Source organism: Rhinolophus sinicus, chromosome 3 (assembly GCF_057876585.1).
Source record: "Rhinolophus sinicus isolate RSI-liver-muscle chromosome 3, RSI-T2T, whole genome shotgun sequence".
NCBI lineage: Eukaryota > Metazoa > Chordata > Mammalia > Chiroptera > Rhinolophidae > Rhinolophus > Rhinolophus sinicus.
In genome coordinates this window covers 6,591,791-6,616,870 of record NC_142503.1, presented here as the reverse complement: position 1 = coordinate 6,616,870, position 25,080 = coordinate 6,591,791, and the positions used below count along the sequence as shown (strand labels likewise).

The 25,080-nt window shown below is 40.4% G+C and overlaps 1 protein-coding gene across 1 annotated transcript in view; it reads right to left on the bottom strand.

Moving 5' to 3' along the window:
• MARCHF6 (membrane associated ring-CH-type finger 6) overlaps positions 1-25,080 on the bottom strand; it is a 60,503-nt gene that overhangs the window by 1,009 nt on the left and 34,414 nt on the right. Inside the window, exons 11-25 of the mRNA XM_074329077.2 lie at positions 22,683-22,741; positions 21,386-21,466; positions 21,067-21,135; positions 20,913-20,987; positions 19,931-20,065; positions 18,049-18,168; positions 17,188-17,288; positions 16,038-16,175; positions 14,643-14,847; positions 12,626-12,695; positions 9,211-9,392; positions 7,732-7,866; positions 5,393-5,482; positions 3,296-3,428; positions 2,187-2,322 (exon numbers count right to left, since the gene is read on the bottom strand). Of these exons, the coding sequence (XP_074185178.1) occupies positions 2,187-2,322; positions 3,296-3,428; positions 5,393-5,482; positions 7,732-7,866; positions 9,211-9,392; positions 12,626-12,695; positions 14,643-14,847; positions 16,038-16,175; positions 17,188-17,288; positions 18,049-18,168; positions 19,931-20,065; positions 20,913-20,987; positions 21,067-21,135; positions 21,386-21,466; positions 22,683-22,741 (1,729 nt within the window). The remainder of the gene's footprint in view (positions 1-2,186; positions 2,323-3,295; positions 3,429-5,392; positions 5,483-7,731; positions 7,867-9,210; positions 9,393-12,625; positions 12,696-14,642; positions 14,848-16,037; positions 16,176-17,187; positions 17,289-18,048; positions 18,169-19,930; positions 20,066-20,912; positions 20,988-21,066; positions 21,136-21,385; positions 21,467-22,682; positions 22,742-25,080) is intronic.

Below are 25,080 nucleotides of genomic sequence, written 5' to 3'. Positions count from 1 at the left end.
GCTCCAAACTCAGGGGATGTGATGACACGGTTAGGGCAAAGAACGCAGGACCGCAGGAACAGAGACAGAAGCCATTGTGGCTGAAATGACAAGACTGAAGGTCTGCCCCCAGGACACCAGGATCCCATGACAATGGCAGGAGTTGCAAAGGAAAAGCAGTGACGTGAAATGGGGGAATGGCCTGGAGCTTGACCCCGGGAGGGCAGTGGGTGACAAAGCCGATGGCAGTGAACTAGAGAAGATCGGGGCACAGGGGTGCCTCGGAAGGATGGATGCAGAGCAAGGAGCGCCCGGTAAGACCTGGCACACCGGGTCTAAGAGTGGGAGCGGGGGACCTGTGCACCAGGGTGGCCAGGGCCGGAGTTCTCCGAGACCCAGCTCACTCATCAATGAAAGGAGAACACGGCCTGTGCCCCATGACTGCTGTGAGAAACAGGAAGCATACAAACGCCTGGCACGTGTTGAGGGGCTCTGTGTGGTAACTTTTCCTTTTCACCAACTTTCATCTATCCCTTTTTTGTCAACACACATAAGCCTGACGAGCTATTTTAGCAGTTTGTGCCAAGTTCACCTTTTAAAACATTTCTCTAATCCTACTGCTTCTTCATCCATGCTCTCACTGTCTAACCCTTTTTGTCTCACTAATACTTTTCCTAAAGTTAAACATTCCTGACCCCCACTGTTTTCCAGCCAAGCAGTGTTTTTTTTAAACGATGAGGATTTTGTACGTTTTAAATAATGACAACTGAGCAACATGTAACATAATATATACACATAATATATACCTGAAACACATAATCATAAAACATATCAAGATATGCCAAGAATGGGGTTAGCACTGTGGCAATGAAAATGCAATAAAAAGCAGAGAGAAAGGTGATTTAATTGACTTGCCCAGGACCAAAAAGTAACTCAGTGGCAGAAAAACGAGACTCTCTGTCACCCCAGCCCACCACGCATGCACACACGCTCACCCAGCCCCTCCCACATGGACCAAATACTGCTGGAGGGCAGATGTGCAAAGGCAAACAAAATGGGCCCTCAACAGAGTCTGCAGTGCAATAGTTTCCTGCATGAAGGAGCACGTGGGGAAGGGTCAGAGAGTATATTGGGCTGCAGGACAAGAGCAGAAAGTGGTAAGAAATGAGATGGGTAGGAAAGGCTCACTGATGAAGCCTGGGAAGGACAGGTGACAGGTGTGAAGAAGAAAGCAGCAGAAAGCTCCCAAGGGCCTGTCTCGTTTGCCTTTCTGTCTGCAGGATCTACTCCTCTGCCAAAAAAAGGGAAGTGAGAAAACCTGACTTTCCTCACTGCAGTCCCTTCCCCCTCTTTCATGTTTGACAGAAATTTCCGACCACCTGAAAGTGTACTTGTATTTTCTACCGTCAGTAGTACATGCTCTGGAGAAGCCGTGAACACGCTAATAAATGTCATTCTTAAAAATATTACTCTTACGAGTCCTCAGAGTAAATAAGGTGGCCATATAATATCGTGCCCAAAGCGGGGAACTCGGCACTGAGTACGGGGCTGCTGTTAATAACGACGCGAAGGTAGCATGTATAAACTCTCCCCGGTAAACCAGCACCAATAAACGCACTTCCTCCCTCAGATACCAGTGAAGCTGGGCAGGACCCAGTCTTCCATACAGACATGGATGGTCAAATGGCCATGACCCCCAAAAGCTGTTATTCTGGCTGCCCTCACTCTCAGGTCAGGTCGGTGCCCACAGAGCAGAGGGCGCCAGCACTTGGCAGTACTTTGCAGTCTCTCTCAGCAGTGGTCAGAGGAACTTATTGGGCCCCGACTGCAGCCAGCGCTTAGCAGGTACTGCTAATCGCTAACAGGCTTCTTTTTCTCTCCAACTAGTTAGTGTACTGTCAGATCAATGTATTTGAAAACAGACTGAACACTACCTGGGATGGGCACTAGAAGATCCTCCTCCCAACCAGATTCTCCCAGTCTGCCCATTTCCACAAGTGACAACTCCACATTCCCAGTCGCTCGGCCCCACTGTGTCCCTAATAATATCCTGTGGCCAATCTGTTAGCAAATCGTATTAATTGTACTTCAAAATACATCCAGAATCTGAGCACTTTTCCATCCTGTGATTTATCACAGTAGACACAAAAATGAAGCAATGAGACATCATACCAAGAGTGGCTAGACGGATGGAAGTCTAGACTTACTTGTCGTTTTTAATATGCTCATAAAGACGCTTGAACTGGCGGACCTGGAAGGACAGGACGGCCATCAACACCACGACCATCAGCAGGAACGGGTAAATCCGCCGGTGGACCAGGTTTTGCATTTCCGCAGTCACACCTGTAAAACCACAGGAAACTCTAAGTGAGTATGGAATGGCAGTGGAATGAACGGATGTGCTTTCAGTAAAAAGAGGGGGCTGGCTGGTGGTGCGTAGCTGACACTCATGGCAGATGAAATGGAGTGAGGCAGTAAGTGAGGTCAAACGGGTGCCGGAGACAGAAAGGGGGGGAGCAGGTCATGCTTCAAATGCCACCAAAGAGAAACAATGACTCATCCTTTTGAAAGGTCATCATGGCAGGCTGCAGTGTGGAGAATGAATTAGTGGTCAGAGCAGGGAAACCAGAAAGGGGGCTGTTGACATTACGGTGCCAATGAGAGCCCAGGTAAGGGTGCCGGAGACGAGAGAATGGGTCCCAGAGGGACGATAGATCAGTGGGACGTGGAGACGATTTGCGTGTGGAGAGCAGAGAGCCTCAGGTGACATGGAGGACCCTCAAGCAACTTGTTGGATAACAATGCTGGTCACAGAGGAAATCCAGGGAAAGATTTGGGGGGGAAACGCAGTGCTTATACTTTTGAACATAAGCTGGGTTTAAGGTCCTGTGAGGGTTCCACAGTACAAAACTGATAATTCTAGCTGCCGAAGTGTCACAAATTTGGTTTTCCTTTTATGCTGAAGAACATTTTAAAAATTAATTATATTACTTTTGTTTAATTTTGTAAGTATGTGACCACAGCACTTATAGTCAGGAGAAGGAAATCTGTTCCTGCCTATTTGGGGGACAGAGTACAAGTCAATACGGTCTCACCTGCTTACAGATAAAAACTGTATCAAAGGGCTTTGGGATCCTCTGAATCTTGCCCTGAGGTCAAGTCTAAGAAAAATGGTATTCTGAGCTCATTGTTTGAGCTGGCTTTATATTCACAAATAAAGCACTTGGGGCCGGCCAGTCTATGATACTGGAAATGACAACAATGAGACAAAGCCAGTAAATGTGCTCTCTCAAGCCCCGCAGCCAGCATTACTCACCTAGTAAAGGAACGACGCCAGACGCTATGACATAAGGCACACACAGGGAAAGCAAGAGCACAGAGATCACAGGCGCTGCCAGTTTACGAATGATGTAGTGGAGATCAATGTTCCGGATGCCATTTGCGTAAACCTGAAACATACAGGAAAATATCAGAACAAGGATACGAGACATCCCTCCTGGTAAACACAGCACTCTGCGAATCCAAGCTGCAAGGAACCGAAGCTACCAGCCCCCAAGGATTCAAACTGGTTATTTTTCTCGACGTCAAGGCAAATTCTGGAACACAAACCTAAACATGGTACCCATGCGTTTCTAAAGAAATGCATTTACCTCCTTACACTTGGCAGCTAACTCTCCTAAGGGATGAAATAATAAGACATAATCTAGAACCATAATTACACTAGCCTTGCACTACACAATCTATGCAACACCAGTAGTGTTAGTTTAAGACCACATTAACTGGAAGTAACTTCGTAAGAGTGATCAGTGTTACTACTCAAGATTGCATTCATTTTATCTGAATATGGTAAGAAAACATTATAAACAGTAAACATGTTCCTGAAAACCTTGTATAAATCAAATTTTAACAACCCAAAAGGTATTTTATGTAAAAATTTAGTACAAAAGACTTCTACAGTGAATATTTTTTCAAATTCAAGAAATTCCATCAATTTATCCAGAAAGTTCTATAGATAGTATTGCAGAGGAAAGAATGGATGCAAGTGGGGAAACCTCGGGAATAACGGAAAATAGAAATGGCGTGGAAAGGGAGCTAAAACAGGAAGAGTGTCGTTCTTGTTTTCCTCCAGCACTTGAACCTCACCTGGCCCCCAGGCCCCCCTGGGACAACTCAGCCCACTCCCTGAGGAGCACCCAGAGCACTCGGGTAGGAATGCCAATGGGCTGAACCCCCGAGGCAGCTTCTGGTCCCAGAGAAGCCTGGTACCTACATGCATGTGTATTCACACAGCAAGGCATCCCAGTGACTCAACCATTTTATTTAAACTTACACACATGTCTGAGGCAAGAACGCATCAGAGAGCAAAATATTACAAAGATCAACAACGTCATAGCCTCCAACTGGGATTAAACCCTTTTCTCCACACTCCTTTGCGAGGGCAAAGGAGTCTTTCCTGCGGACTCTAGAGCGGAGTCTCCTATCATGGACGACGTGCTGCCTGCACCCCACAGCCACCTCACTCGGGCACACTTTCAGAATCAGCCCACACGGGACAAGCAGGCCAACACACAGCAATTCCCGGGCTCTCCAGGCCCACAAACCTCCAGGTACAGGAATTTTTTTGACCATTTTCTTGTGCTAAAAACTACTGTCTGTATTTCCTATCCATCAAAAGGAGGTGTGTCTTTCCTACTACACAACTGTCCCACCTTATTTACCTGGTGCTGACCTAAGGACAAAAAGACTGCCCACGAGAACATGCTGTAGGTAACTAAAACGTAAAGAACATGCCCTCGGTAACCAAAACTTCAACAAGTATCAAAATCTGTTATGTTGGCTATTTTGGATAGGTATCTTCCGAAAATGAATCATCGTATTTCCAAGCATTATCATCAGATATAGAAGCACAACCTATCTTTCTCAAGGCTGTCACCACAATGATCAAACTATCTGATGGTTTCTTAATACTATAACACTCTTAGGTTCTATATAGCTAGAATATTCCCAAACAGCTCTGCTTTCTTAATCTATTATTTTTTTCTGCCCGTTCTTTTATTTACTGCTTGAGCAGTAACTTTTTTCTCTACTGTAGGTTTAGAAACCTGAATAACAAGCATCCATCAAAAATAACAAGCTGCCCTGAAAAGAGGCACATACGCTAATTTTTGCCTTTACATTAGATAGGGTTCTAGGTAGTTTAAGCTACTGGTTAACCATCAGATAAGGGAAGTCTTAAGAGTGGTTAATAAAAACTCATGGTGATAAGAGAGCAAACTGCCTTCTCCTTAAAAAAAAAAGTTATATACGCTCATTAAAGAAAATACAGAAAACTCAGAAAAGCAGGAAAATGAGTCCCATCAGCTAAATGTCATCACTACTACTCCCCGTTTTTCTGAAAAGTGGCCTTGCTTACCTGCTCAATCACAGTTTTCAGCCACCACTGAGGACCCATCAATGTTATAGCTGCAATGATTTTGGCGTGCAGGACTCCAAGTGCCCAGTCCTGGGTAATAAAAGGCATTTAGCAGATTGTGTCATTAGCAATACACAACATAGAAGCTTAAAATTTTCTTAATTATTTCATTTCAAAACGTAAGTCCTGCAGGGTTAGCAACAGTTTTATAGAAGACTGAGGTATGCTGGAAAATCCAGGGGATGTTTTTCCTCAACAGCTCAAGTTCAATGTTTCTATCAAAAGTCATTCTTATATCTTATGGACATTAATGAAGATCTCAAGGAGCAAATAAATAAACCAGTGCCATGATTTTATTTCATCAAAACATATTAAGCTGTTTTATCGGTTTCAGCTGAGCTGACTGTCAAAGTACGACTGTGGAGTCATGTCTGGCCTGCAGAAACTGCCCCGAAGGCTCACAGAGAGCTCTTTCTGGCGTGCTGCACTCCGTCAGCCACGCCAGGCTCCTCACTGGGCAAGGCACCTGCCTCACTGTGGAGGCCCACCGGTCGCTGGGGTTCAAGCTCTTTCAAGTTCCCCTGCTTTCTAGTCTCGTCCCACAGGCAGGACATACCACACACACCACGGCTAGAATTCCAAACAGCCCAGTCTCCCATAGATCTGCAACCACTTGACGCAGGCAAGGCAGGTAGCTCGAAGTCAGGAATGGTGAAAAAGCAACCTGTTCTGCTTCCAAAGTTCAGGGTTTTATCCAAACATTAAGGACACATGCTGCAAGTATCAGTCTGCAACTTGTGTTTCACGCCTCTCAAACATGTCTGAGACAGATCTCTGTGAAAACATGCAGCTCTACTCCATCCTTTTAAACTGCTGCACTACATTCTAAAGAAAGCTCGCGCACATTTATTTAGTTACTCTCTCCTGATGGGCATCTGGGTTGCTGCTTATTTTTTTCACACTATAAAAATGACACAATAGCAGAAACAGCCTTGTTCTGACTCCTTGTGCACGTGTGTAAATGTTTCTTTACAGCAGATTCTGAAAAGTGAAACTGCAGGGTCACAATATATAAGCATTCTTAAAACTGGACCATTTCAGATAATTCTCCAAGGCAACAATGCTGGGTACTGTCAAGACCACCGAGAACACACGTATAACCGAATAAGCGGCACTTGCTACTCACTACAGTGAGCAGAACACACCCTACAAGGAATGTGGGGTGCTGAGAGTGCTACAAAGGGATTATAGGATTGAGGTTTGTGTGAAGTGACTGGGGGAGGATTTCAGGAAACAGGCTTTATTCTGTGCCAGATGCTATTAGAAAGCAGAGGAAATCTAAAACTGGGTTTTGTAATAAATCTTACAGAAGGGGTAGAGTGAGGCTGAAACTCTATTGGTTATGAAGCAGCAGTCAACCATGTTTGCTAGGACGGGGTATTTGGTCATTTTTGTGGTCTGGACAATACTCACGTTTGCCTGTGTTCAGACATGATTACAGGGCCGGGGGCTGGGGGGGTGGGGGGGAAGGGGTTGCCTTGATCCATCGTGGTCAGAGGGGCCCTGTGTAATGCTGATGTCCTGTGACACCGTTTATGCCAACAGGAGAACACAGAGGCCTAGGGGGCAGTGCCAGGCCAGTTCAGCTCTCTGAGTGCTGCACACACACTGCACTGGATGTGCAGTGACCACTGGGTTAAGGCACATCATCTGACCTCTCCCTGTAAAGCTGTTTGTTTCCCTTTGAGACTATCAAGTCATCTGTAAGGTGACACTTTGCCACCATGCAAATCTTCACTTCTGCATTGTGGTGGTGTCAAAGCATGCCAGCCAATACTTCTCCCATCGAGTGGTAGGGGGTCTACATCTCCTTCCCTGAATCTGGGCCCATCTCTGACTTCCTTGTACCCAGTAGAATACAGTGAAAAGTGAGGCTGTAGGACTTCTGAGATGACACCCTATGACTTTGTGGGATAACACGCTGTAATTATTGCAAAGTAGAAGATACTCCTTAAAGTATGAAAGCCAAAGGAGCAAGATATCGTACCCTAACTAAAAGGTGAAAAGATCAACACATGTTAGTTTGTATCTTTAAATATTGGTGAATCCTAAGTGAATAGTGAGTGACAATTTAATCTATAAGGTCTAAAAGACTTATATGACCTGCATATTTTGAAAGCTATAGATTAAAATGCATTATTTAATTGATTTTACAACAATTCCTGCAACAGAAAAAATTAGGGAGTCTTTCCAAACAGCTTAAAATCACTTTAAAAAATTAAGGACTTTTCTGATGCTAAATGTATAAAGACATATCATGACTGAAGACACGTACTTACCTGCCATGGGTAAAAAAGAGGAGTCTGATCCAAGGGGACCCTCAGGGGAGCAACAATAACCAGCTCAAACAGGAGCCCCAGGAGCAGTGGGACAACTCCCGCCAGCAGCACTGCAACTATCAAAGTCTTCATGATCTATTAGGAAATGAGAGACCAGGTCATCAAAGAGAGTCTTTCTGACTTCTAGCCAAGCTCTTCATTCCATCAGAAAGTTTACTTTTCTTGTTTGACCTCTAACAGAATAAATATATTACTTAAAACAACTTACACACACTTTATGTTTCATGTTTAAATGAGATCTGAATATATAACTAAAAGCTCAAGCCATAATGAAAACATATTACCATGCATTACTGCTATAAAATTACAGAAATTTAATTTAATTACATATATTAACCAGGTGGCTGTGCTGTCTTTCACAATCTCATTCTCAGTACTAGGTTTCTGTTTGTCTACGAAAAGCAACTCATTGCCCCAGGCCCCTGATCCAATGGTGACCCATCCACAGGCTGGCTTATGACCCTTGAGGTGGACTGGTATAGGAGAAGGGCTCTGCATAGCCCTAATTAAGGTAATTGATCAAGCTGATCAAATTGGCTCCTGGTAGAATAGTGTGATCCAACAGAACTTGCTATGATAATAGGAACGTCCTATATCTGTATTGTCCAATATGGTGGCCATTGGCCACATGGCTACTGTATTAGGCAGTGCGGCTCTAGAATTTGGACAGAGGCATCAGATGAACATAAAGCATACACAAAGTGAAAAGAAAAGATGTATGAAAGAACCACTATGAAATCCTGACAAAGGAATCAGTCTTTCAAGTGGCCTCAATGTCTGATGACCTCCCCTTTTCCCAAGGTAGCCTCAGCGAGTACATTTGTTTCAACAACAAGAAACGAACATGGTGTGCATGAAGACACATTTCTTGCTCCTTTACATGGCAATTTGATGATACGGAAGAACAGCAATATAAAAAAAATTAGCTGCTTTATGTATTTTAAATATAGTTGTCTCATCTTATGGATTAAATAGCAATTAATTATATGAAAAACACTGACTCGATCGTGAAGTCAAGATTTTACATATGCAAACAGATCAGAAAATGAAATTTTAGAAAAAATATCATTAAAGGAAATTTCTACTTAAACAAACTGATTTTAAATTTTACAGAATATCTTACTCCTTAAAATATAATCAATCTCCAAAATAAGTTTTCTGATTATATTTACTCAAGAGCCTTACTGGATCACTTAATAACATGATTTTTCTTTTATCTCTCAAATACATTTGACTGTGGTTCTCACAAAGAACCAGAAATCTACTATCTGAGAGCAATATTCCTTCTAATTCAAAAAATCAACTCTCTCGACACTATCAGCATAATAAAGAAACAAAAGTGAAAAGATTTAAAGAACTGACTGGAAAAACATCTACTACTCCTGTCAGACAAGATCCGTCTTTCTTAGGAAAACCTACCATGAGGGACCACTCTTTAACCTTTTGGAAGATCACTCTGCGTCCCTGGGGCATCCACGCTACCAGCACCGTCACTGCCCTTATGGTCAGCCAGCAAACATAGAGACCACAAGCAGCGGTGTAGAGCTCATGGATTTTGGCAGTCCCGGTCCAAAATGACATTAACCAGCGCCCAGCAAATACTGAAAATAGAAAAGCTGATAAATGAGACACGTGACTACATAAGGAGAACTGCAATCTTTGTATTAATGTTGTTCTATTAGTACTTTCAATCATTTTACATAATTAGTCAAAAGATATCACATTTTGATATATCACTGTCTTCATTAAAAGCGAAAAAAAACCCAAAAAACAAACAAACAAAAAACAACCAACCCCCAAACTCTAAAGAATGCAATTATTTGATTAACACGCAACCAAAACCCACCAAGTCATTAGGAGCAAGCCCTCCCGTGACATGCACTCCAACTTGCCATGCCAATTACTTGTTCTTGGGGACTAAAAAACCTTGAGGGAATTGCTGTTTTCACTGTTTTTATCACCAAATGAAATCGTTATGCATGTAATAGGACAAAAGTAGAGAATTTATCTTCTATTATTTGTGCTGACAATACTTTTAATATTTAGGAACATTACAAATAATTTAGAATCATTTTCTTTCATTTGACTTGTTTGTCAAGACAGAAAATTAAGCTTATTTTAATAAGTAGGCACTGTAACATTTTAATGCACAATAACCAGAGAATATCATAACTTTCTTGGAAAAAAATTAGGATCTAAATATAATGAAACTTAGGAAACAGATTTTAAAGTTGTCTAAGAAACAGCCTCACACAGAGTTACTACAAATAAATTTACAATACTCACACAAAAAAAAACCTAACTCATTGCAGAGCATTAATTTAGTAACTTTCTTTACATGGTTACTTCTTAGTAAGGCTAAAGAGAACAGCAAGACCCAAATCTCCAGTGCGTTTCTCTCTGAGCTGACTTCTCCTTAGTACAAAACTGCCTGTTACTTCCTAGCACCTACAAGCGGCCAGTCGCCTCTTGAGCACTTCACATAATGTTACCTCATCAATCCTCGCCAAACCTCTACAGTAGCTACTGCCTGGTTTTTTGTGGGGTTTTTTTTCAGTTACAGCCGACATTCAGCATTATTTTATACTAGTTTCAGGTGTACTGCATAGTGGTTAGACATATGATTTATGAATTATCCCTCCGGTTAGTCCAGTACTCACCTGGCGCTATATTTCATTATTACAGTATTATTGACTATATTTCCTATGCGTTACTTACTTACATCTCTGTGACTATTTTATAAGTATCAATTTGTGCTTCTTAATCCTTTCACTATTTTTACCCAGTCCCCCACTATTACCTTCATTTTGAAGATTAAGAAACCCAGGGTCAGGTAGAAGCTTACCCAATCAAGATCACACAAGGGTGGAGGCAAAATATCAACTCCTGTCTACATGACAAAGCTGATGCTCTTAACTGCTGAAACCACACTGCCTCCAACCAAACAACCCAGCTCAACTCTCAAGTCTTACAAGATATAATGCTGACAAGCACAGACTTCTTTGCAGCATTACAAAATAGCTTGGGTGAGAAGATAAATTTCATTTTTAAAGACAAATATATGTAAATGTTACATGACATAACACGTGCATGTTAATTTGAAGATATAAAAATCATCAACGCATTCTGTAGAAATGTCGTGTCATATATACACATATATGTGTGTGTGTGTGTATATATATATATATATATATATATATATATATATGTGCGTGTTTATGTGTATGTATATCTATCTACATATATATCTCGAGGGTGCCAAAAAATGTATACACACGACTTGTATTCATCTTTTGTTATTGATATATATTGAGTATTACAGTTTTAATACAGTTTCTTCCTTTCTTAAAATCTGTATACATGTTTTTGGCTGTGTGTGTGTGTGTGTATACTCATATATCTATATATATCTCTACGCCACGTTTTCTTGTGGGTTTTTTTGGGTTTTGTTTCTTTGGTTGGTTTTTAAAAATGTAAAAGCCACTTTCTATGCCATACTTCACATACTTCTAATTAGAAGTGTTTTTGAGAGGACTGGATTAGGGTTTCGTTTGCAGTAACTTATCCTCAGGTAAATTGTAGCTGCAGAACAGTACCCTATGGGAGAACAGCATCCTCGCCACCTTAAATGTGCACGATGCTACTCAACATTTCCATGATTAAACATAATGGAATTCTTTCTACCAGATGGTGGGACTGGATTAACAGAGAAATATTTAGTTAATAATCTTCAATGAAATTAAAAGTACTTTTATTGCCAAATTCAAGTACTATATCTAGGTTTCTTTCATTAACTTTTTCTTAGTATTTGTAAAAACATGAAAATGGAACATAAAAACCATAAATGCAAAACTGTCCAAAGTTCACAAATTAAGTGTTCTCAGCAATATGTTTACTACATACATCGCATCCAATGGTTAATTAGACTTTGTCATTTAACAGCTGTGATGAGTAGTGAGCCAAAGAGCAAAGTTCTAAAGGTCAACAATTATTATGCAGAAACAGTAAAAAACAATCTTTAGTCCTTACAGAAAAACTCAAGTACTTAATACAAACTTGATTTATAAAATTATATTGAGTTAGTGTTATAATCAAGACACTAACCAAATACACATTTATATGCTTTGTAAGAGCTTAAAATTATCTTACTGATTAAGTGGTTAATACACATCAGTACGATTTAGAACTTTCTGGCTCACTATAAACACTAACCTGGAGGGCGTGTGAAGGGCAGAAAGCTGTTCCTGCCACTTTGTCATCAGCTTTGGACTCCACCCCCATTTATCCCTGACCTCTGGAGAAGATGACAAACTACTATATTCATTCACAGCTTATTTGTCAGATTCAGAAATGTTGTTTAACTGAAATCTAAAGATAAGTATCTGTGAATACCAGACGAAAAAGGGAAACAGTCTGGCTTCATAAAGGTCTCTAGCAACAGGCGTGCCATGGATTGGAAAGATAATTACATAACAAGGGCAATTATAATCAGCATCAAAAGACCGGCTTGAAAAAATGACTTAAGCCACACAGACGACTTTTTGGAAACCCATACTGTAATCAGACAACGTCCATGGAAATTGAGTGGCCACAGTACTTTAACTTCCAAACACAAATCATAAATCTTGACTTTGTCCCCCTCTGCTCCAATACAAAGAAATTCAATGAGAAGGAGAACCAAGCCTAAATAAGTTAATATCCCTATTCAATCAAAAGTAGGGGTAAAATGATTCTGAGTTTGTATCTGATGGAAGATCACATCTCAGCAAGATATACCCTTTAGAACAAAGCACCTTCTCATGACGTCACTAGCAGAGCTAGGAGAAGCTCCTACCTGGGAGAGTAAGGCAGATGAGGCTGGCGATCAGCAGGGTTATACACATGAAGACAATCAACAGAAATATCTGCAAGGCAAAACACGCGAGTGTGTAAATGGTTCATGTGAGCTCAGTGTATCTTATGACACCAAAGAATCAACACAAATTCTCCTAGTGAAAACAAATGGTCTGAACTGGTATTTCCAGGTTTCCTCCCATTTTACATAAAAAGGAAATTATTTTGGTAAAATTACCTATAAGGAAATTCAACCAACAGGAAAATAAATGTCCATTTTCAGATAATCAGATAAATCAGCAAGTAACACGTAAACATATTTTTTAATCAGAGCACAACAATAAAATATAATTAGCTTAAATTTTCCCTTACTATTAATTAAAAGTAGAAATATTCATTTTTTAAAATGAAATTCTCAAAAACTACTACTCATGAAGGGAAAACTTACTCTCTAACTGTACCGTCCAATTAGAACTTTCTGTGACAATGGAAGAAATGCCTACATCTGCGCTGCCTGACAAAGGAGCCATTGGCACCTGGCCACTGAGCATGTGACATGGGGTCAGTGTGCATGAGTAATGCAATTTTACGTTGTATTTACTCGTGTGCGTGTGTGCATGCCTGCTGCCTACAAGAAATGTATTCTTCCTTTTTTCAGCTTTATGGCAGTATGACTAATAAAACTGTAATATATTTAAGTGCACAACATGACCTGATACATGTATACATTGTGAGGGCATTTCCACCACTGAGATAATCAGCACATCTATCACCATGCATGTTTACAAACTGTATTTACTTTTAATTAGATTTAAATGGAAATAGCCACGTGTAGCTACTGGCTCCTATACTGAGAAGACAAAAAGAGCACGAGAAGAGAGGAAGGAAGCGGCAACCTGGGCAGAAAGGTATTGACTGCTGCTTGCCTTCCACCTGACTGGGCACAAGCTTCCTGAGCCCAGAGGGCAGAGCTCTGATGGAAAGACTGAAAGGGACATTTGTCAGTTCTCCGAGAGAAGGCTGTAGGGCTGTCAGCCTTCACGGCTTGAGAAACCCATTAATGACTCTCTGATCTGGGCCAGGAAGGACTTTTTGCCAATCCAAGAGCCTCATCTCTCCCCGCTCCCTGTCTTCTCTCCTGGCTCGGCTCGGATCCCCCTCCCTCATCTCTCACAGCTCCCCCCAGCTCTCCTGGCACCCCCACCTCTCACCACTCACCCCCCACCCTCAAGATACACTCAATTCCCTGCAGTTCCAAATCTACCATGTCTCACTTGCCTCTCGTCCTGGCACCTGTGTAGAATGCCCTTCCCACTTTCCATCTTGCTCTCTGCCTGGCCTCCGAGCTTTAAACACTTAGTTCAGGCATCACCTCCACTAAGATTCCGGAACACCTTCCAAAAAGAGAACTATGTGGAACAAGGAGTGACCAGTCGTGTAACATGCTACTAATGAAGCGAGGTGAGGACCAAGACCTGTCCATCAGGTTTAACTACACGAAGGTCACTGGTACCCTTGCCAGGAACCATTTTGTTGGAGTCTGGGGGGCAATTCTCACCCAGATAGGCTCTTCCTTAAACAATATGGTCTTCAGTTTCATCAGATATAAGACAGATATAAGAGATTACCATTCATGTCTTGCAGTATTTGGATGAGAATTAAAAGGGAGAAAAACATTAAAATGCCCACTCCAGTTCCTGACACGTAGTTGAAAGGTATCAACAACGTTCATTTCATTTTTGCTCAAGAGTGTTTCATATTAGCCCTTTCAAACAGCAAGGAGGAACAGCACATGGATTCCCAACTCTATGACCCATCTCTAAATTAGATAAACTTAGCTGACATTAACATACATTATGCTGCACAATGAGAGAACTAAACATGAGTTCTTGTCAGGAGACCGTAGGACATGTCTCCACAGAGGACTACCCACTAACAACAACAATAACAACAGCACCAAAATTTCTCAACAGAAATCTGAGAACACTAGACCTTTGGTTAGTCTGTACAGTACCTACCCTGAGCGGGAAATTTAAAGGCCGGCGGTAAGGCTGAAAGCCGACAGGCCCTCCCTGCTGGAGTATGGCTTGGTGGGCTGCGTGCAGGCCTTCCCCCACCACGGGAATAGCGTTGTTATTCCGAGCATGCTGGTTATGGTTAACTTGTTGGTTTGCACTGTTCTCGTTTTCTTCCTGGTCTCCCAATAAATAGGAATGAAGGTCCCTATGTAAAAATTGTATCAGTGAAAATTCTCACTTCAGATTCGAATAAAACAGCAGACAAGAGATTTACTTTCTTAATTATTTAGGGTAGAAAATGCTAAGTAGACTCTCTACGTGGCACTATGACCTCAACCCAGTCTAAATGTTGTTACCTGCTTTAAATTAGACCTTTCTAAATTTAATGTTAATTAACATATAGAATACCCCATAAATTCAATCTATTTTATGTTTTCTTCAGCCAGCATCTGAGAAGAAATCGTAGCTGAAAAAGATACAAGATACTCTATGTGAAGATCCTCAGGAAGAAACAACTTATTTTCTTCTCTACAGAGAGCTAACTGTGTCTGCTGTGACATTACCTCAACTAAAACCTCCAATCCAAAATCAGTTCAGGCAAAACTGAGTTGGGGGAGGAGGCTCAGGGTGGGGCTTGGGGCAGATAGAGAAGGACAAATAATCAAAAACAACCAAATACATGTCACATTAAGCATGCCACATATTTTCTGGAAAAAAAAATTTAAATCACAAAGATTCAACTTTTAAATAAGTATATAATGCATAAAGTTTGAAAAAAATAAATGCAATGTGCTGACTGAATGACTGAGAAACCCAATCTGAGAGGAGCTCATACCACGTTTCCCCGAAAATAAGACCTAGCCAGACAATCAATTCTAATGCGTCTTTTGGAGCAAAAATTAATATAAGACCCAGTCTTATATTAGATATATTATATTACATTACATTACATTATATAATACCTGGTCTCATAGCAAAGTAAGACCGGGTCTTACTTATTTTTTTGCTCTAAAAGATGCATTAGAGCTGATTTTCTGGCTAGGTCTTATTTTCGGGGAAATAGGTATCAGGTTAAGACTTCTAAAACAAGGGTAAGTTGGTTTGTTTTTAATGCACTAAAAAACCCCAAATTATATGTTTTACCTGTGTAATGAAAGAAAGAACTTGGGCCAGCAGGAAACCTCTATAAGAGGGTAAAAACGTGTATATATTCTCCAGAAAATGATGCACAATGATTAGAGAAGAATTTTTAGAAATACGTATTATATATACCTGCAGATATCACTAAATGGTCTCTTACTAAAACAAAGTTTTCCACAGTGGGGCATGGATCCTTCTTTTTCAGAAAGGTTATTACACCGACACATGTACTGTGTGACACCTGCCTGTACTTACAGCAAGTATCCAGCGGTGACAGTCCACGCTCGCACAAGCCCCTTCAGCCACTGCCGCGTGTGTCCCTGTTCAAGCAACGCTGGCAAGACAACCTGAAGCAGAAGCAGCTCAAGGGACAGTTCACTCACTGGAGCATCACTAGGCAACGACAAAGAGCCATAATTTACAACGTGCATTCCATTTCCCACAAAGACCGTATCATATTAAACTTAATGGGATGCCAGCCAACTCCCTTAAGAGCTGAATGAACCCACTGTCTTTATCACCTCTCCTCCGTTCTCTCTTGAGCCAAAACGGCTTCTCCCTCAAACCCCCTCAAAACAGTTCCTGGCAAGGGTACCAATGACCTTCATGGGGTTAAATCCAATGGACAGGTCTTGGTCCTCACCTCACTTGCTATATTAGTAGCACATTACATGACTGGTCACTTCTCGCTCCTCAAAACACCTCCTTGAACGTCTTTCCAAGACTCATGGGTTCCCTTATCATCCTGACCCAGATTTTCACGTAGATTATGGAGGAAAGGGAATGGGGTTAAGGATGGATTATAAATGGAGAACAAGGAGGAGGCCTAAACTAAGGTAGTGAGTAGTAAATTGAGTAGATAAGAGACCTTAAAGAATTAGAATTGACAAGATTTAAAGACTAATGAGACGTCAAATTGAGGCAGAAATCCAGTTTGCCTGGCAAATTTCTGGTTTAAGTGACTGACGGGATAATGCATATCACTGAAAAGGGAATATAGGAAGAGTGAGACTAGGTTTCCAGGTGACTTATGTTTTAACTTCAAAAAAGATTTTCCATCTATAAGGCTTATATCCTATTTTTAATCCATAACTCAATGGGCAACTATGGCTACATTTCTTATGATGTGCTTTTCTTATAAGGATGATTCTACCAACACACTCTCGTTGGGAATGGTGAACATTTCAATGGTGAACAAAGGCAAACTTCATTTGCAGCACAGTAAGTCTGTCCTTTGGGAAACGTAACTGCTGAACTAATGTTTATGTGACCTATGACATGACCATATTTAACGTCAGATGATTTTCAGTATCTGTAAGAAATGCATGTTTTAAATGTATGTACTATGCATATCAAATCCCTAACAGAGCTAAATTAGTAAAGCCTCCCAATTTCAAAAACATACCTGTAGAGCATGACATTGTATGGAAGAAAATTCGGCAGCAGACTCTTAATTATTCGTATAGGAAGCCAAAGCATCAGGAGGACAATGGAGCCAAAAACAATCTGCAGGAAAGAACAAGGCAAACCTCTGCAAATCAGTCCTGTGAGAGGCAGGCAGGCTTCTGAACAGACCCAACCAATGGGCAATCCAAGTCCCCCCCAGGGCCTCGATACTTGGGTCACTATACTTGACCCTTGGCACACTATACTTGGGTCACTCTGTGTATAGAATGTGTTCCTGTGATGGCTTCTCTTCTCCCTCTAGGACACCAGGGCTCAAACGGAGCCACAAAGTATAATCACTGCATGGTATGTGAGGAGAGAGCTCTAAACTCAGAATGAATGATCAGGACTGTCTGCAACTTAATAAGTCACCTGTAATTAACTATAAGACATGACCCATATTAATGGCTACAAAACTTTCCAAAGGGTGCAATACTGTTTTTAGAATTTTATTTTGGAAAAATTTAGATTTAACTAGGTAATTTCTTCTTCCAGGCAGGGAAAAGACTCTACTGCTGAGTTTAATTTAGAAGCTAGTAGCAAGTCTCCATTGCTTTAATGTAAGTTAAATGTAATTCAGAAACTCATAATTTGGCAATCAATTATACTACTAAAGTATTTAATAGAAGGTATTTTTGTGTTAGTAGACATTGTATTTGTTTTAGCAACATAACCAATAAAACAGCGACTTAACAACCAAGTTCCACAGGCTTATGTAAACAGAAAATTATCCAATCCTCGCTACCAGTACTCCTGACCAAAAAAAAATAAATCTAAAGTAGCACACTTTACTTCCAAAACAATAAAAAGGTCTGCTTACCACAGACAAAATAAATCTTCGGAGATGCCTATAGATGGGCAAATGGATCATTTCTTGTACTGGGTTAAAATCTGGATCATTCAAATTCCTTAGAAACCATAAGACACCAGGTCGAAGTACCTGCAAATAGATTTTAAATGCTATAGACACCAATGTCTTCAAGGCTCCGTATATGCGCTGTAACATTAACAGAAAAATAAGCTCTTAAAATTAGTCTGGCATCTTATAAAATGGGCCCCAGAAAATTCATATGGCTTTCTTGGGAAAAGCAGTTCCTAAATCAGAATCTTTATGAAAACCATCCTGTGTTTGATGTCCTTTGATGCTTTTAATCATTTCATGAAAAAAAAAAATTATTAAGGACAGTTTGATATCTCCAAGATGAAACATGTATTTTTTTAAATTATGACTATTGTACCATTTGGTGAAAGAATTAGGTTGCAATTTATAATTGTCCTAAGTAGAAGATCTTATTTCAGTCTTACACTCCTGAGAGAACTTATCTTAAGAAGCCCTATAGCTTCTCAGTACATATCTTCATTTCACTACCCACATCTTTTTCCCTCTCTCAGTGGAAATCATCAACCCAAGAAGATGTGGGTGATGGGGCAATGGATGAGTCTGGATATTAGTTCTGGGTGCTCCAAACTCACTGAGTAAAGCATCTCATCTGCCCAAAGTCTATTTCTCCTCTCCCAAACAAGGAAGTTATAATACAAGACCTAACTCCCAAATACTAGGATTCTGTATCAACAATAAAACACACAGATAAATTGAAAAAATTCATATGAAACTTTTTAATCACTTAACAATGTTAAGTGTTTAAACAATGTTAACCTAAACAATGTTGACTGCTTAACAACGTTTAGAATGCATATATAGTTATAATTTTAAAAAACATATTAGTCTTGATCACTGGCTTCAAGGAAAGAATACAAGCTTTGTTTGCAAACAGAATTGCTGACCTTCCACTGCATGACTCAGAAGAACACGCTGGTCCCCACCCCCACGCCCTTCCTCAAGCCTCTCGAGCAGCACTACACACCATGACCAGCACTACACACCATGACCAGCATGGAGTCCCTGGGCTTTCCTATTCCATTACACCGATGAGTCGGCCTGCGCCTCGGGCCCTGCACAGATCCATCAGCACTCACACAGCAGTCAGCTGACTTGTCAAAGGCTGTACTCCTTTCAAGGGTGTCAAACCAAGGACACGGGGTCGTGTCTGTTTCTCACTGTCACCCTGGCAGAGAGCACGGTGACTAACACAGAGACGGCATGCGCAGCTATCAGAACTACGTACTTCCTGCTGCACCAGTGACCGAGCATGAGAGGTATACTAATTAGATACTGGCCCTCCTCTCTGTCTTCTTATTAGCAAGGATTATATTCCAAAAATAGGATTAGGAAGGTACCCATCTGGAAGTGAACTGGAATCATAAAGGACCTGCACTCTAATTCTGCACTTAAGGTTCCGGCTTCAAGATCATTGGACATATTTGATTCTACAAAATCATACCCTTTGGGTATTTCCAGCATTACATTTCCTTGAATGAAGTCCAAGACAGGCTCACATCACATAAAACTCCAAGAATTTGTATTAGAGTATGGCCACAATATATACCAAGTAAAGCAAGTGCTTTTCTTTTTTTCCCCTCAGTCTACTCATCTTTGAAACTCATAAGTATAGTCAAAAATATTAAAACTAGTCAATTTTTGAGACAAATGACTGAAAACAGTTTAAAGCAATTAAGCTAAATCTGCCTATTAGTTATGTCCCTTAGAACAGAATAGAGATGATTTAGGCAGGGAATCCTAACATCCTGAAGCGCAATCCACTTCATGAATGCGGGCGTGGGCACTTCCCCGTGGCACTCACCTCGCGCAGGAGCAGGATGAAGGAGGCGAAGTAGAACACATACACCATCCCCACGAGCCAGTGCAGAAACATGGTGGTGCCCGGGGCTGACTGGAAGCTCAGCTCGCGGTCTTTCAGAGTGGCATCAAACATTTCCTACGGCAGACAGAACAGGTGAGCCAGGGTGGGAGCACAGACATCTGCCAAATTCACACGTCCATCTTCTGGGAAGTGAGTAACATGGCTGTGCATGTGGGCTCTGATGTCCTAGAACACAGTTCTCTTAATGCCGTTTCATGGTGTCACAGAAATATAAATGTTATGAGGCTGGACGCTATTTCAAATATGTAATGACACTTAAAAATTTTTAAATATAAGAAGCAAGGCTGATAAACCAATTGGTAAGTAAGAACTTTACAATACTACTGCTATAAAAGAACCATTTTTGCTTAACGTGATACCTTCTTTTCTTGGTTACAGGTCTGCATTCATGACAAGTTTTAATAGTAAGGTTTGGGCATAATGTTACCTCAGAACCAAAGGCAGCTTTTCTACATATAAAATGTTTTTGAAAAGTCAAAACCTGATTATCTCTGACACCCATGAAAATTATAATCAAAACCGAGCAGCATCTTAGTTAAAACAAATGGTTTAGGGTCGAATTTATTACTACAAAGACAGTCTTCTTATCAGATTGCTCTTTTTATGTCTATGTCTTGGCATTACCGTGAAATTTAGAAAAGTAAAATGAGTAAGAATATTCTTTGTTGGTTATCAGAAAGATTCTAGTCAAAATACCATGGCATCGAAAATCTGCACAAGGCCTCAAAAAAAGCAGGCACTCAAGAAAAATTAGTAACATTAAGACTCCACAATGATATTCTTAGAAAAAAATAAGCAATTATCCAATATTGACTCTCCTTTAAAAGGAGCCCATTCTAAAGATGTCTTTTCTGAAGCCTTCAAATTATTAGATTGTTATGATAATAAATAATAAACTCACCAGGGAACAGATATCCAGCCACCAGCCACAAATGAGAGGGAACACTCCAATTTCCACCACTACTAGCAAAGAGACCTAAGTAAAAATATAGGTGATCAATATCACCCAAATGAGGATAAACTGTTTTCCAGTTTTAATTTATGACAGGAATTACCTTAACAACAATATAGCAGACTCCAAGCAAGCGACGAGACCTATGAAATTTAACAAGAGTGGCCAAGCCCTACAGCATCTGGTCAAGGAAAAACTGAGCATTTCAAAGTACAGTAAACACCTATAATAATTTAGGCAATACTTAGTATTACTTGGCAAACAAAATTAATTTGTTTCATATTTTGTCTGCCCTTATCATCACTACAAATACTACAACTTCTACGAAAAGGACAAGGGGAGAGAAATAGTTTGTCATTAATAGGAACAACTCTTTGTTATGAATTATTACTAAAGACCCAAATTGGTTTATTAAAGGATACATGACAAATTATCAGTGTTATTGCTAAAAGAATATACCCAACTATAGTTGTGATTAGGCCTTCAAAATGAGATGCTTGGACCTGGAAATAAGAAAAAAATAAACAAACTTTAATTGTACCACACAACCTATACCCCCGTTTAACAGTGTATTAAACAATCCAAGTAGACTACAAGTAAACCAGCTATGCAATGTATAACTAGAAAACAACAGTAAAAATCCCCTTTGGATGATCTTTCTCTAAACAAGACTCTCCCACTGACTGCTATGTACTGTGAAAGGACAAGGAAAAACTAGAGAATAACACTTTATTTAAGCCGACAAAGAGTAAATTAAATTTTACAGGAATCAGGCAGTAATACTCGTCTGCACTCGACTCCAGCCTGGAGCGGACGTACTCACGGCTGAGCTATAAGCAGCAGCGCGGTGGCAAGCTGGCCACCTGCCCAGTGCATCCCAGGGCCTCACTTTCTGCCACTAGAAGTGACCGGAGAGCTGTTTCCCTTGCTCTCCAAATCTGGCCCATTCTCAATCAACAGGGTAATAGTTTGATAGTGACAAATACTGCCTATCTTTTTGGTTCCTGAATTTCAGATAGCACGTGGCTATCGCTTGGAAAGTCAAAATTTATCAAAGAATTTATCCTAACTTTTCAAGTTCCTGCATTCTACTAGTAAGAATTCAGAGAGCTATGTTAAATACCGGGACATCTCTCTTTGCGCTTTCAGAACACCAGAATGTGATCTCTTAGGATTCACAGCACAAATTGAACACAGTATCTCAGACATGCTAGATCATCCTTAAGATTGAACTCTTTCTGTGCCACCCCAAAATAGTAGTCGTACATCCAAATATTTAACTACTTCTAAAAAACAATGATAAAATGTCAAAATTAAAGCAAACTGTTTAGAAAACACTCCAGTCCATCATTCCAAGACAAACCATTTTTCAAACTGACTGATACACTGTTACTTTCCTAAATTCACTGAGGAGAAGAGGGAGAGAAGGGCCACATAAATTCACGGAACTGGTCCACGTCAGCCTGCGAGAAAGATGTCCCGGTGTGCCCCTGGCCCACCCAACGGGAGGGGAGACTGAGCACATCTTCTTAACTGGCAACATGACCTACCGTGTCATGACCTACTGTCAGTTTTAAAAGAACAAGACGTGTTGGCTGACTGTTCTTTGTATGAGGCCAACTGAGAAATCAGTAACTCTTCACAACATTACTGCTGCTCGACAATATCACATTGGGGGGGAGGGTAATGAAAGTAAGTTTGTAAAAGTATTATACTCACATGTTCTTCAAATCCCAAACCAACAAGAGAGAAATGACCAATGTGGTAAGGACAAAATGCTAAAAGGGAGGAAAAAAACTCAATGAAAACTTCAAAATCAAAACAATGAAAACTTCTAATACCATCAACCACTAAAAGGAACCAGAGCTTCTTAAGCAAATGGAACATTCCAGAGCTGGGGTCAAAAACACACTTCCTGGGACATTCTCTATAACTAGAGAACAACAAAGTTATCAAGGTCTAATAAGCTCATGGCAAAAGAACACAGAAATCACTGTGAAGAGGGTGTCACAGGCGAAAGATGAGATGAGTATCAAAAATAACAGTAGTAGCCAAAACTGATGGAAACACACTGGACACATACAAATCCATGAGAATCATAATACTCAAAATGTGGCAGGCCAAAAACAAAAACAAAAGGGAGTAAAACCAACATAACAAAAAACACTTTTATCACCAATGAAGTAGTTAGTGCACCAACTCCTTACCCTGAAAACTAGTAATTAAAGGGGAAGAAGTGTGCATCTGTCCTGCTCCATCTGAACTAACAAGTTTGGATTAACTAAGTAGCTCGAGCTGATAAAAATCAGTTCTTGACAGAAAAGCCAGCCAATAAACGTAAAAAATGACAGAATTTGATAAAAATCATTTTGCAGTGCCTAATAATTTCAGGCAATTATCATCAAAGGATAATAAAATCATTAGGTGAGATGCTGATGGAACACTAGACATTTGCATGATACTAAAATACTCAGATCAGGCCAGCCCGGTGGCTCCGGCAGTTAGAGCTCCGTGCTCCTAACTCCGAAGGCTGCCGGTTTGATTCCCACATGGGCCAGTAGGCTCTCAACCACAAGGTTGCCAGTTCAATTCCTCGAGTCCCGCAAGGGATGGTGGGCTGTGCCCCCTGCAACTAAGATTGAACACGGCACCTTGAGCTGAGCTGCCTCATGGATGGCTCAGTTGTTGGTTGGAGCGCGGGCTCTCAACCACAAGGTTGCCAGTTCAATTCCTCGACTCCCGCAAGGGATGGTGGGCTGTGCCCCCTGCAACTAGCAACGGCAACTGGACCTGGAGCTGAGCTGTGCCCTCCACAACTAAGACTGAAAGGACAACAACTTGACTTGGAAAAAAAAAAAAAAGTTCTGGAAGTACACACTGTTCCCCGATAAAGTCCTGTTCCCCTTCCCCAATAAATAATAATAATAATAATAATAATAATAATAAAATAAAATAAAATACTCAGATCACACGGATCAATACCCACACAGATCACTTTCTGATGGGTAAGAGAAAAATGAAAGCTACCAGTATAGGCTTCAAAATGATATCACATGAACCACAGATAAAGGTGGAGAACGAAACATCATCTACCTCCTGGTATGTTGTATTAATAGGCAAAGTATGACCAATGAAGGATTTGTCCCAAACCTACTGAACCTGATTCTAATCAGGCCCTTGAATCTACCTTCCAGTTTAAAGGAAACACGGAGAAAAAGGGGACAAGGTAGCTGACATCATCAGGCAGCAGGTGGACAAATGTAGACTGTCAGGCACTAACAGGACAGCTGACCTAAGTCTCTTCAACAAATCAATGGCAAAATGTGGTGGAGGCGCAAAAGAATACTCTAGATGAAAAGGATTAACAACCAAAAATAACTTGTGGACCTCATTTGGATCCTCATTAAAACAAACCAATTATAAAATGACATTTAAGGAAACAATCTGGGAATTTTTAATATGTTGGATTACTAGGAAATATTAAATTCCGGTAATTTTGTAAGGTGTGATAATGATGTTAAGGTTAAATAAGAAAATATCCTTAAAATTTTTATAGTAAGCATTTTCAGTTTATTTTCCTCAAGTCTTTCTTGCCCTGTTAATAAAATTTAAATTTGTTCTTAATAAAATTTAATTACCTTTTATTTATTGCCAAAAAACTGAACGGCATAGATTACTAAGGAAGGGAGGAGGGGGTCTCAAACAGTAAGACAAAAGTTAGAGTGAACCTATAGGGATCTACCACCAAACAATTGTGATCAAGCATTCGATGGGTGGAAATTTATTTATGGGTCTAAAATTTATTTAGAATTTAATTATAAATTAGACACATGCATTATTTTACTAATATATATTATGTGTATTATAAAGCACAAGAAATTTTTAAACGGAAATAAGAAAACATATGCATAATTTTTCCTATTTTGTTCTCACACCCTACTCAGGATAACGCAAAAAGGCCCCTGGGAAAGGCCTCCAAATTTTAACTCTATTTACATACGTATTATTAATCATTACAGTAATTAATAGGTTGATTAAATATTAACCTGAGCACCAGCTGTAACAATCAGTTTCTATCCCATTACACAGTAACTACCAGAGAGGTATCCTGACACTA